Source organism: Nilaparvata lugens, chromosome 14, assembly GCF_014356525.2.
Source record: "Nilaparvata lugens isolate BPH chromosome 14, ASM1435652v1, whole genome shotgun sequence".
NCBI classification, from domain to species: Eukaryota; Metazoa; Arthropoda; class Insecta; order Hemiptera; family Delphacidae; genus Nilaparvata; species Nilaparvata lugens.
This window is the reverse complement of record NC_052517.1, coordinates 4,821,724-4,836,122: the sequence shown is the minus strand read 5'-3', so window position 1 is coordinate 4,836,122 and position 14,399 is coordinate 4,821,724. Positions and strand designations below refer to the sequence as shown.

General features: G+C 34.9%; 1 protein-coding gene across 1 annotated transcript in view; it reads right to left on the bottom strand.

Annotated features, from left to right (window-relative positions):
* The window catches only part of LOC111045704 (WD repeat-containing protein 75), a 76,935-nt gene that overhangs the window by 56,156 nt on the left and 6,380 nt on the right, over nt 1-14,399 (bottom strand). Inside the window, exons 5-6 of the mRNA XM_039440589.1 lie at nt 6,337-6,551; nt 609-897 (exon numbers count right to left, since the gene is read on the bottom strand). Of these exons, the coding sequence (XP_039296523.1) occupies nt 609-897; nt 6,337-6,551 (504 nt within the window). The remainder of the gene's footprint in view (nt 1-608; nt 898-6,336; nt 6,552-14,399) is intronic.

The window sequence follows — 14,399 nt, the reverse complement described above, 5'->3', positions numbered from 1 at the left end:
AATTTCATCCCTGTGTTCTATTTTTAATTCTTTTATGGGTTTACATTTTTTCGGATTTCCACACAGCTTATTCAAAACTTGCCATTTTTGCCGTGGAGGCATTTGATTTAATGAAGAATAATACTTTATTTTTTCAATTTTAATCCAATTTTTTATTTTTCTAGAGAAATTTTTGAAGTTATTTTTTAATCTTAAGTTATCAGGGTTTCTTTTCATTATTTTAAATAATCTACCACGCTTCTTATGCTATCTTTTCTCTATGTTTTTATATGCAATGGATTGATCAGCAAAATGATGATGATTATGATGATGAAGAATGGAAGGAGGAGGAGGAGGAGGAGGAGGAGGAGAATTATTATTTTATGATGAATTGTTTGATGATGATGATGATGATGATGATGAAGAAGTAGAAGAAGACAGAAGAAGAAGGCGATGAAGAGGAAGAAGAAGGAGAAGGAGAAGGAGATGAAGAGGAAGAGGAAGAAGAAGAGGAAGAAGAAGAAGAAAAATAAAAAAAGAAGAAGCAAGAGGAAAAGGAGTAGGAAGAGGATGAATAAGAAGTGAATGAAGAAGAAGAAGAAGTCAGATGAAAGAAGCAAATAAATCACCTTGAATTAGGATCATAGCACATTCGCGCCGGCAATATATTATGCTGGTTGGGGTCGGCCGGCTCCAAATACCAGGTCAACTTCTGTATGATATGATGCAGCTGCATTTGCGCGGAGACCAGTGCCAGGGCGTTGTCCACGAGCGACACGGACACCGTGGTGTTGCAGGGGGACACCACTATGTGCTGGATGCTGGACTGGAGGCGGGGGGCGTATTCCCGTATGCTCGGGTTGCGTACGTTCCATCTTACTAACACCATCTCTTCGCTGCCTGTGTACATTTGGGTGCCTGCGAGACACAATACAAAATTAATTAACACAATTATTTTCCATTAATTTTTACTATAAATCTATATGACTAATTCGATATTCTGTCGAATGTTCTATTAACAGAATTATTTTCATTGTTCTTTTTTACTTTCCTTGCCCTATTACCATAGGTACCGTAAGGAAAGTATTGCTTTCCAAAAAAAATTAAGGTACCCTAATTTCAAGTTTTCTATACGTTTCAAGGTCCCCTGAGTCCAAAAACATGATGTGTATGTGTGTGTGTGTGTGTGTGTGTGTGTGTGTGTGTGTGTGTGTGTGTGTGTGTGTGTGTGTGTGTGTGTGTGTGTGTGTGTGTGTGTGTGTGTGTGTGTGTGTGTGTGTTTGTGGGTGTATGTCTGTGAACACGATATCTTAATTCCTAATCAACCGATTGACTTGAAATTTTAAACTCAAGGTTTCATGAAGATACCATGAGGATTTGACAATGAGAAAATTCGATAAAATTGAATTCAAAATGGCGGATAATTACTAAAAATCCATGTTATTTACGGTTTTCTCGAATACGGCTCTAACGATTTTCTTCAAATTTATACCATGGATAGCTATTTATAAGCCCTATCAACTGACATGAAACTCATTTCTGGGGAAATTGCAGGAGCTCCTAAATATTCTTGAGAAAAATGGCAGATAATTACTAAAAAACCATGTTTTTCACGATTTTCTCAAAAATAGCTTGACCGATTTTTTTCAAATTCATACCCTGTATAGTTATTTATCAGCTCTATCTACTGGCATGAGTCTCCTTTCTGGGAAACTGATGGGGGGTCCACCCCATCCTTGAAAAATGGACTTTGTAACCTCCTTCTCGTGCATGAGGTAGGAAGGTTTATTGATTGATTCATACAATAAGTACATCATCAAAATGATAGGGAGAGAAAAAATAAGCTAACCTTGTGCTATTCCTCTCCCAAATTTAGATAAGGTTACACATAGTCCGAAATAGGTTGAGTCTTGTAGTTGTTTCTTTCAGTCCTTAATCATTTTTACAAAGTAGAATTTGAAATTCATATGCTTGAAAACCAAACATAGAAAACAGAATATTTCGCACCTAGAGCAGAAAATTAGATTTTTCCGGCTCGAAATCGGTTTTCAATAGAAAAACCTCTTTTCTCTTTCTTGAATAGATTGAGAGCCGGAAAAACATTTTTGCCCGTGGTGCGAACGCTATTTTTCGCCACACAGAAAAAAACAATATATATATATATTGTTTTTTTCTGTGTGGCGAAATATATATATATATATATATATATATATATATATATATAATAGTTGTTTACTAAGCACTTCCGAAAGCAGAAGTGGAAGGTGATAGCTCTAGCAAATCTGAGGTAATCTGAATATCAGGAAATTGTCCAAGTATTTTTATTTTTTATTCTGATTTGTCTAATCTAAATAACCTAAAAGATGATGTTCAATTATGTGGGAGGTTGAGTTATACTTTTTTATTCTTTCAACTGACAATAAGATGATATTATTATGAATGTTTTAATTATTGAATAATGAACACAAATAATGAAAAGTTTTTTGATCAGCTGTTTTTTGATCACCTTTCTTAGTTCCATGTTAGCGGCTGGAAAGGGTACTCTTTTGGGCCTAGGCCGGAAAGAAACCTGTTCTGACGTCAGACGAGAGTCGTCTGCAAACAATGCCTTCCAGATCTATGTAGGGACTGGAAAACAGCTGCTTTCTGTGCAGTGTGGCGAAAATATTTTATATTATTAAGCAGCGTTTACACCAAAGTTATTAACAAAATGCTTATTCCTCCGTCCTTATAGATTCTATTAGATTGAACATAACTTATCATACACATAATGTGTATATGTGTTTGTCAAGCTCCGTTCAATCTAATAGAATCTATAAGGACGGAGAAATAAGCATTTTGTTAATAACTTTGGTGTAAACGCAGTTTTATAATTTAATTTCAATTTTATCCTGTTATCTCCTCAAAAATGACGAAGGAGTGAGTCAATTTCGTTGGCCAATGCACTTGATCTGTGTATAATAGTACATTATGATCCTGAAGAAGTGAAGATGAATACTGATTGATGTCTTCGAAGCCATACGCTAAATAATAAATGTATAATAGTTCAAAAATATTACCATAAATGATACAGAATCAACACAATATGATACAGTTTCATCTCAACTTGATACACAACACCATAATTTGATAGAAAACTTCCAAGCTTTTAATGAATTCTACAAACCATTGGATATCTTCTTCTGCTATCTTTACTCCATGGTTTCACCACACATGATACAGTATCAACACAATATGATACAGTATCATCTCAACTTGATACATAACAACATAAATTGATACAAAACTCCCAAGCTTTGAATGAATTCTACAAACCATGGGATTATCTTCTTAAGGTGCGTACAGACTGTCGCTCTGCTCCGCAACCGAACGTCACTCCAGCAGAGCGATTGATGATCGACCGGGGAGCAACAGTGGTTCGACCGGGGAACGCGAGAAGATCTAACATCTTCCGTAACGTTCATGATGGGTGCGTGGGCGGTGCGACTGTGGTTCGATGGTGGTACGAGGGCGGTACAAGGGAGGAGCGTGCTCGGTGCGGGTTGGAAGCGCGAATATGTATACGCAGCTTTATGCTATCTTTTCTATATGGTATCACCACACATTATACAGTATCAACACACTTTGATACAGTATCATCTCAACTTGATACACAACACCATAGTTTGATACAAATCTTCCAAGATTTGAATGAAGCTATCAATTCGGGGAGATTAAAACTAGGACTAACCATTAATTTTGTTCTCTCATTTCTTATCCTAAAATAATAATTTTTACTGCTCAAGTCTTCCAGTGAAGCCTAAAGTTCTAAAGTTCTAATTAATGAAAGTTTACACCTTTTTAAATTGCGCGTCGACGCACATACAAGGTTTTTGGAAATTTCGCATTTCAAAGATAAAAGAAAAAAAGGAGCATCTTTCATACGCCAATATTAGAGAAAAAATCAGACTATAGAATTGTTCATCATAAATCAGCTGTCGAGTGGATTATAAATTGCATGCCATGACGCATGCAATTCAATATCTCAATGTAACTTGGTAAAAAACTAGCTGCTGTGTAGACTATTAATTGCATGCCTCATTGAATGCAAGTTTTATGTACTATTAAACTAGTAGTTCTGTGAGCAGTAGAACTCGCGCTCAGTAAGTTACATGTTGTTATGTTTTCTCAAAAATTAATAAATAATTTATCAATTTAAAATGTCTAGAAAAAACCTGAATAAACATAGAGCTTTTTTGTCCTATCGTACCGTGACGTGTCGTCCCGGAATGTGAGTGTGAGCGCTGTTATCAGGTCTGGCTGCAACTGTCTACAACGTTGATGGAAAGATACATTTTCAAGATGTTCGATGTTTTTGAACGGGTAGTATTATAGTCCACTGGACAGCTGATTTATGATGAATAATTCTATAGTCTGATTTTTACTCTAATATTGGCGTATGAAAGAGGCTCCTCTTTCCTTTTATATTATCCTTGAAATGCAAAATTTCCAAAAACCTTGTATATACGTCGACGCGCAATTAAAAAAAGAACATACCTGTCAAATTTCAAGGAAATCTATTACCGCGTTACGCCGTAAATGCACAACATATAAACATTTAAACATCAAGAGAAATGCCAAACCGTCGACTTGAATCTTGGACCTCACTTCGCTCGGTCAATGAACTATCGATTGCGTGCAATAACGCATGCAATTAATAACTAAAATAACATAGTATTGTCTCTCGAACTTTCTCTGCTTTGAACTCGGGCTGTCCTGTTGCCAGTATGTCTTGAAGGAGATTAGCTTTTGATGTTAGCATTTTTGATACACCAACCCCAAACAGCCATTAGCCGTTTTCACACTGATATCTCGCCGACACGACATACAGTCAGGATTTACTCTGATGGACAGTATAAGAGGAGGCTGCGGTTTATAACTGCGCGAGGTCTACTGTTCACAAAACTACTAGTCTATAATTTCACTAATTTAAGGTTGTGCATTCAATAATTTTTTTCAAAAAACAATGTTTTTCTTTTTCTAATCTATTGGACAGGTTCTTAGGACATAATCTATGCAATTGAAATATTTTTAACAGCTTCTGTTAGCTAACAATAGGGCTTCAAAAGTCACTTTTTTGTGGCAGATGGTACACATACCCTACAAAAACTACTGGTCAGAAAAATTTGGGAAAAATATGCAAGTCTCCTCTTCAAATATAGCAAAAATTACGTCAACTTTGTTTTTGAAAATCTGAAAAAATTAAATTTTTATGCATTTTAAACTCCTTTTTCACATTCAATGTTCGTTCTATAGTCTTCAAACTCATAGCAACTTGTAGCGCTGTTCTTGATGAATAAAGTTGATGCTTGAACTTCTTTTATAGACACAATAATAGCCGCTGGTATGTGTACCTTTAAAGCACGGTTATGCCTGCTATGCTCGGGCAGCAAGTGAATAGTACAGCTGGAGCGATCTACCGGAATTAGTTTGTCCCTAGAGCTAAGCGCTCGACGTTAAATTCTTTCACTAAAAAGGAGATATTAATTTTTCGCCCCACTTGGATGTAATGAGCTGGTTTTCGTGCGTCATATGGAGGCCGAAAATGACTGTTTTCTGACCAGGCCGGTAAAAGTTTTACGGCCCTAGGGCTGTAAAATAACCTTGAAGTCAGCTGATTCTGATTTGATGTGAACGTGTTTACAAAATGGTTTATGAAACGGGATCAGTTTATGCTTCTAGAGTTGAATAAGTATTCTGCAATAAGATAATATCATTTTATTTGGATGAATAGATTTATATATTATAAATTATTCAAATTCGATTTTCAGAGTAGGATAGAACTTCTAACCTAAACTTCCGAAGTCAACGACAACAAGCATTGTTGACGTTGACATTCAGATTGGCCAAATTTCAGTGCTAAAACAGCTGATCAAAAAATTTTTCATTATTTGTGTTTATTATTCAAGAATCAAAACATTTATAATAAAATCATCTTATTGTCAATTGGAAGAATAAAAAGTATAAACTCAACCTCTTACATAATTGAACATAATCTTTTAGGTTACTTAGACAAATCAGAATAAAAAATAAAAATACTTGGACAATTTCCTGATATTCAGATTACCTCAGATTTTCTAGAGCTATGACCTTCCTTCGCTTTCGGAAGTGCCTAATAAACAATAAATTATTCTCATATTTATATTGTTTATTTTTCTGTGTGGCGAAAAATAACGTTCTCACCTTGGGCAAAAATGTGTTTCTGGCTCTCAATCTTTTCTAGTCCTCGGCCTACGGCCTCGGACTTGAAAACCGATTTCGAGCCAGAAAAGTCTCATTTTCGGCCCTAGGTGCGAAATATACTATTAATTTACTTACCAGTAGGAGAGAAGGCAATATCATTAACAGGATGTGCATGCCAGTGATAGAGAGCTGCAGCCACAAAACTCCGCCTGTCATTGTGCTTCCTTTTACGGGTCTCCTCGAAAATATGCTGATACAGCACAACTCTCCCCTTCTTGTCTCCGGCCGCTATGCTATCAACATGGGGCACAGTCCTCACCACGGCCCAGTCCGAGACTGAGTTGCTGAACCTGCGAAACAAAAATATTTGTAAACATCTGTATTATAGTCAGGTCCACGTTTTTCATTTTTGTTTTATTCTCTCGTTTTAAGGCTGTGCAAAGGCTAAACATAAGCTTTCTACTCGCGATATCTATCAAAGTTTTTATATTTGTATATCATAAAGCTATCAAAATGAAATAGTATATTTCGCACCTAGGGCCGAAAATGAGAGTTTTCTGGCTCGAAATCGGGTTTTCAAGTCCGAGTCCGTAGGCCGAGGACTAGAAAAGATTGAGAGCCGGAAAAACATTTTTGCCCATGGTGAGAACGTTATTTTTCGCCACACAGAAAAATAAACAATATATATAAGAGATTAATTGTCTATTATAAGCACTTCCGAAAGCAAAAGTGGAAGGTCATAGCTCTAGCAAATCTGAGGTAATCTGAATATCAAGAAATTGTCCAAGTATTTTTATTTTTTATTCTGATTTGTCTAAAAGATTATGTTCAATTATGTAAGAGGTTGAGTTTATACTTTTTATTCTTCCAAATGACAATGAGATGATATTATTATAAATGTTTTAATTATTGAATGATAAACACAAATAATGAAAAGTTTTTGATCAGCTGTTTTAGCACACTTGAAATTTGGCCAATCTGAATGTCAACGGAAGTTTAGGTTAGAAGTTCTATCCTACTCTGAAAATCGAATTATTTGAATAGTTTATAATATATATCTTATCTGTATTTTATTCATCCAAATAAAATGATAGTATATTATTGCAGAATACTTTATTGAATTCTAGAAACATAAAATGATTCCGTTTATCCACCATGTTCCGTGATAAACGCTGTAACTAGGAGGTTTGAGGTTAGATTCTATTATACTCTGAAAATTGAATTTGAATAGTTTATAATATCTCATTTGTATTTCATTCATCCAAATAAAATGATAGTATCTTATTGCAAAAACTTTATTCAATTCTAGAAGCATAAACGGATTCCGTTTCATAAACTATTTTGTAAACACGTTCACATCAAATCAGAATCAGCTGAATTCAAGGTTATTTTACAGCCCTAGGGCCATAAAACTTTTACCGGCCTGGTCAGAAAACAATCACTTTCGGCCTCCATATGACGCACGTAAACCAGCTCATTACATCCAAGTGGAGCGAAAAAGTTTTTTCGCCACACTGCACAGAAAGCAGCGGTTTTCCAGTCCCTACGTAGATCTGAAAGACATTGTTTGCAGACAACTCTCATCTGACGTCAGAACAGGTTTATTTCCGGCCTAGGCCGGAAAGAGTACCCTTTACAGCCGCTAACATGGAACTAAGAAAGGTGATCAAAAAACAGCTGATCAAAAAACTTTTCATTATTTGTGTTCATTATTCAATAATTAAAAACATTTATAATAATATCTTATTGTCATTTGAAAGAATAAAAAAAGTATAAACTCAACCTCCCACATAATTGAACATCATCTTTTAGGTTATTTAGACAAATCAGAATAAAAAATAAAAATACTTGGACAATTTCCTGATATTCAGATTACCTCAGATTTGCTAGAGCTATCACCTTCCACTTCTGCTTTCGGAAGTGCTTAGTAAACAACTATTCTCATATATACATATATATATTGTTTATTTTTGTGTGTGGCGAAAAATAGCGTTCGCACCAAGGGCAAAAATGTTTTCCGGCTCTCAATCTTTTCCTACGGCCTTTTCCTACTTTTCCTACGGCTCTCAGGTCCTACGGCCTCGGACTTGAAAACTGATTTCGAGCCGGAAAAATCTCATTTTCTGCCCTAGGTGAGAAATATACTATATTCTCTCGTTTCAAGGCTGTGCAAAGGCAAGAAATAAACTTTCTACTCGCGATATTTTTCAAAGTTTTTATATTTGTATATCATCAAGCTATCGAAATGAAAAAGTTTTCTCAGGAAAACATTTTTTTCCGATCATTACTTTTTTGAGATATGAGCGCCTGAGTTTTGAATTATTGGGACAGAACATTACAAATTCGGTAAGAGATAAATCCATGAGATTCAGGGGATAGATTCTTCATGGTATAGTAAAATGCAAATTTTCTGAAAATATAAATTTTCAAGATAGTTATTCAATTTACTAAAAATAACTTTTAGTTCAGTTATTTTTGGTAAATTGGATAACTTTTTCAAGCATTGATATTTTCAGAAAATGTTTGTTTTACTAGATCAACAATATCATGAAGAATCTATCCTCTAAATCTCATGGATTTATCTCTTACCGAATTTGTAATGTTCTGTCCCAAAAATTCAAAACTCAGGCGCTCATATCTCAAAAAGTAATGATCGGGGAAAAAATGTTTTCCTGAGAAAACTGTTTCATTTTGATAGCTTGATGATATACAAATCGAAAAACTTTGAAAAATATCGCGAGTAGAAAGTTTATTTTTAGCCTTTGCACAGCCTTAAGTGGAAGGTAGAGTGTCTACATCAGTCAAACCTCCCAAAGAAATGGTCAAAATATGAACTAGATAAAATGAGATTTTGACGACCTGATACCCTCAACAAGAAATAATGAACATCCCTAATAAATGGTCACAATACGAGCTTGATGAACTGAGACATTCCCTAATCAATGGTCACAATATGAACTAAACTGGTAGTTCTGTGAACAGTAGACCTCGCGCTCAGTAAGTTACATTGATCTGTTGTTATGTTTTCTCAAAAAATTAATGAATAATTTATCAATTGAAAATGTCTAGAAAAAATCCTAAATACACATAGAGCTTTCTGTCCTATCGTACTGTGACGTGTCGTCCCGGAATGTGAGTGTGAGCGCTGTTATCAGGTCTGGCTGCAACTGTCTACAACGTTCATGGAAAGATACATTTTCAAGATGTTTGATGTTTTTGAACGGGTAGTATTATTGACCGAGCGAAGTGAGGTCCAAGATTCAAGTCGACGGTTTGGCATTTCTCTTAATGCTTATATGTTGCGCATTTACGGCGAAACGCGGCAATAGATTTTCATGAAATTTGACAGGTATGTTCCTTTTTAGATTGCTTGTCCACGTCGTATATACAAGGTTTTTGGAAATTTTGCATTTCAAGGATAATATAAAAGGAAAAAGGAGCCTCCTTCATACGCCAATATTAGAGTAAAAATCAGACTAGAATTATTCATCATAAATCAGCTGACAAGTGATTACACAGATGTGTGGAGAAGCCAGTCTATTGCTGTATTTCCATAAGGTCTATAGATTGATTCAATCAGTTACTTGTGGTTGAGAATACTGCGTGAGGTCTACTGTTCACAGAACTACTAGTAGTCCACTAAACAGCTGATTTATGATAATAATAATAATTCGTTTATTTCACTGCATTTTTACAATAATTGGTAATACAAATACATACATTAAACATAATGGTTGAACATTACAATTGGTAATACAAATACATACCTTAAGCATAATAATTGAACATAGATAATAATATTAAGCATGAAACAGAAAAAACCACAGTGCATCCCTCTTTAGGCTAAACCTGTGTTGTGGGATGTCTCGCTCTCTAGTTGAGTCAACTTAATTATAATACAATAACAATTTTGAGGTATCAAACAATAAAGTAAATTTTATACAATAATCAGTGTGCTTTTCACAAGATGGGATTATGAATCTTTAACAATAAATTACATTTGAATGAAGACAGCAAAAAAATGTAAATAATATTACACCTCTATTAAACGTTTTTCTTCATAGAAGCGATTAAGTCTATTCTTAAACAAATTGTAACTGGGTGCATCTGATATATCTGATTGCAGTTTATTGAAAAGTCGTGGTCCCTTAGCAAAAGCATGTAAGGAGGCCACTCTACTTCTTGTGAAGGGTTCTTTTAATTTATTAGCAAGATTTCGACGAGTGGAATATACATGTTCATCCATAACTGGAAACTCTGAACGTCTTAAATACACAAACTTCAAAAGATTTATTTCAAATAGGGTATCAACACTAAAAACGCCAAATTCTCCATACAATACTTCGGTTGGATATCTTATGGGTCTCTTTAAACATATTTTTATTATTCTTTTATAAAGAATTATGAGAGGTTGCAAAATTGAACTCCCACAACTTCCCCAGGATACAATACCATAGCAGATAATTGACTGTATCAGTGCCAAGAATACCATTCTTAATTGATAGATAGGAAGGACATTCCTTAATTGAACGAATTTATAAATTAATTTTCTAAGTTTTGAACAGATGTATGAAATGTGCGAGCTCCACCGTAAATGTACATCCAATACTACACCTAAATATTTTATTTCATTTTCTTTCTCTAATGTAGGACATCCACAGCTGTAGTATGGACTGGCACAATTTATATTATGTGATACTAGTTTACAGTCAGTATTATCTGGAGGAGATCCAGAGGACGACAATGAAAAGGGAAGAAATCTAGTTTTTTGAATATTCAAATGTAGGAGACTATTCTTTAACCAGGACTTGATAACATCAAAGCATTTATTAGCTCTCTGGAAGGTGATTGGCCAAGTTTCCCCCAAACTATAGCAACTGTGTCATCCGCAAAACAGTACAAGGAGCAATTCCCTAGATTTATATTTAATAAATCATTTATGTATATTAAGAACAAAACTGGCCCAAGCACTGTTCCTTGTGGAACTCCAATATTCACATTTAATAGTCCACTTGTCTTTTTATCAAACCTAACTTTTTGTCTTCTACAATTTAAATATGACTCAAAGAATGACAATGCAATACCTCTTATTCCTATTGCTTCCATTTTATCCATTAGAATTCTATGGTCAACTGTGTCAAATGCTTTTTGTAAATCCAGAAATATTCCTAAGCATTTGTCCCCATTATCTAATTTGCTCAAAATTTCTCTTGTTACTCTCAAAATTGCATCGGATGTACTCCTACCTTTTCGAAATCCATATTGATTTCTGAACAAAATGTTGTGTTTTTCCAAATAGGATACCAGCCTCGACTTTACACACTTTTCAATTACTTTGGATATACTTGAGAGTAGGGAGATAGGACGATAGTTACCAAGTTCAGTCCTACTACCACCCTTATAGAGAGGAATAACTGTAGCTATTTTCATTTGTTCTATAGTCTATAGTCTATAGAATAATTCTATAGTCTGATTTTTACTCTAATATTGGCGTATGACGGAGGCTCCTTTTTCCTTTTATATTATCCTTGAAATGCAAAATTTCCAATAACCTTGTATATACGTCGACGCGCAATTTAAAAAGGAACATACCTGTCAAATTTCAAGAAAATCTATTGCCGCGTTTCGCCGTAGATGCGCAACATATAAACATTAAGAGAAATGCCAAACCGTCGACTTGAATCTTAGACCTCACTACGCTCGGTCAATGAACCGAGATGTTGGCGAACTGAGAGCCTCCCCAAGAAAAATACAAAATATGAGCTAGATGAACTGAAATCTAGACGAACTAAAACCCTTCGGGATTAATTACTTACTTGAAAGCAGGCTTGGTACTATCTTCCAAATCGTAAACTAGTAGCTCTCTACCGAGGGCAGTAGCCACAAAATGTCTGTCATCCACACACCCCAATGCGATCAATTTCGGGTCTGCAACACCTCTGTAGACAAACCTCTTCATTCGTTGAAAGTTCAGGCTGAACGTTTGGATTTGTACCTGCGAAATGGAATATGTATTACTAGTAGTTCTGTGAACAGTAGACATCACGCAGTTTTCTCATCCACAAGTATCTGATGTCACCTGTTCTAGTTGATTCAGTTGAATCATAATTTACTCTTAAAAACTGTCATTTGTTTTCTCCAAGATCAAAAACTCACTCATGTTAACTAGTAGTTCCGTGAACAGTAGACCTCACGCAGTATTCTCATCCACAAGTACCTGATTGAAACTATAGACCTTATGGAAATACAGCAATAGACTGGCTTCTCCACACATCTGTGTAATCTCTTGTCAGCTGATTTATGATGAATAATTCTATAGTCTGATTTTTACTCTAATATTGGTGTATGAAGAAGGCTCCTTTTTCCTTTTATATTATCCTTGAAATGCAAAATTTCCAAAAACCTTGTATATACGTCGACGCGCAATTAAAAAACGAACATACCTGTCAAATTTCATGAAAATCTATTACCGCGTTTCGCCGTAAATGCGCAACATATAAACATTTAAACATTCAAACATCAAGAGAAATGCCAAACCGTTGACTTGAATCTTAGACCTCACTTCGCTCAGTCAATTATCATTGGGTTTGTGTCGTTGTAAGAGTGTGATCGGTCAGGCAGAAAGTTGACTGGTATGAACAGTAGATCTCACACAGTTATCTCATCCACAAGTATCTGATGTCACCTGTTCTAGTTGATTCACTTGAATCACAATTCACAGTTGAATCATAATTTACTCTTAAAAACTGTTATTTGTTTTCTCCAAGATCAAAAACTCACTTATTCTATACTAACGAGCAATTTCTGTTTATATATTTGGATGTTTGGATGTTCAGATGTTTAAATGTTTATATTTCCCCGGATCTCGAGAACGGCTCTAACGATTCTCACAAAAATCAGAAAATAGTAGGTTTATAATAAAAAAATTCGATTTCACTTGGTCTCATCCCTGGGAAAACTCGCTGAAGGACATTAAAAGGATGATTATTATTCATCCTTGGATAAACAGCTGATAATAATTATTTCGTCGTCTGTTGATGATGGAAGTGAGTGAGCGAGTTCATGTGTGTGGGACTGTGTCAAAATTATGACTCAGCTGTTGAACTTTTGTAATCATTCAATCAGGTACATGATGCCGGTTGCAAAAAAGCCGGGTTATTTTCAATCCTGATTAATTCCAGTAGATCCATTTTTGTGAAATGGTTTTCTCTGATTTGGTTCACGTGAAGTTAATCAGGATTAGAATTTAATCGGCTTTTGTGCAACCGGGCCTTTGTGAGGGAAATTTTTGCATTCTTCTGGGAATTAATCTCAATTTACTGTGATTAGATAGAACATTTCTGTATGAACTCTTTTTGAGGTTCGCCTTTTGTCCCAATGTCTTATGAATCATAACAAGTTACAAGAATAAGAACAATTTTTAATAATAAAAAAATGGATCATTGAACCCATCTATTATTGAAATTTCATTATTAAAAATCGAAAACCTGAATTTACATATTATCTGAGCCAGAATATTGTTTTTAAAAAGCATAATGCATGATTTTGTTATGAGCAGATTGGAATATTTCAAATGTACCGCCATAAGACCCCACATAATGGCCGCTCCATAAGGAACACGAGTGTCATGACCTGTATTTAACCTAACCTAACCTAACCTAACCTAACCATACACCTTGGGTAGAAGAAAAATAAATAGAAATTATTAACTAATAAGGAAATTGTGAATTATACCTTCTGTTGACTTTTATCCCTGACGAACGCAAATAGTTGAGGTTGGCTAATACTTCCTGAGCCGTGGTCATAGTCTACTATAGTCAAATCGAAAGGCTTGCATTTTGGATAGCACTCACGTTTCTGCAAAATAAAATACATTTAAATTTTAATATGAGTTTATTCAATACATTTCAATTTCAATTCAAATTTATTTAATCATATATTAAATGTGATAGTGGGGCTCTGTCGCACCCTGTATTACATCAGATATACCGGTCATCTATAGAAGGCAGTGGCAAAACAGAGAATCGGCAAGGCTGTTCTTCTATCTTTCTTCACTGCCATTAGAACGTGGACCTCTCAATAGGCATAAGTCAATGTGTAATTGTTTACTTGTAAAAAGACAAAATAAAAGCATATTATAAGCATTATTAAGAAAATGGGCCATATGAATAAAGTTGAGCATTTGCTTATACTTCTAA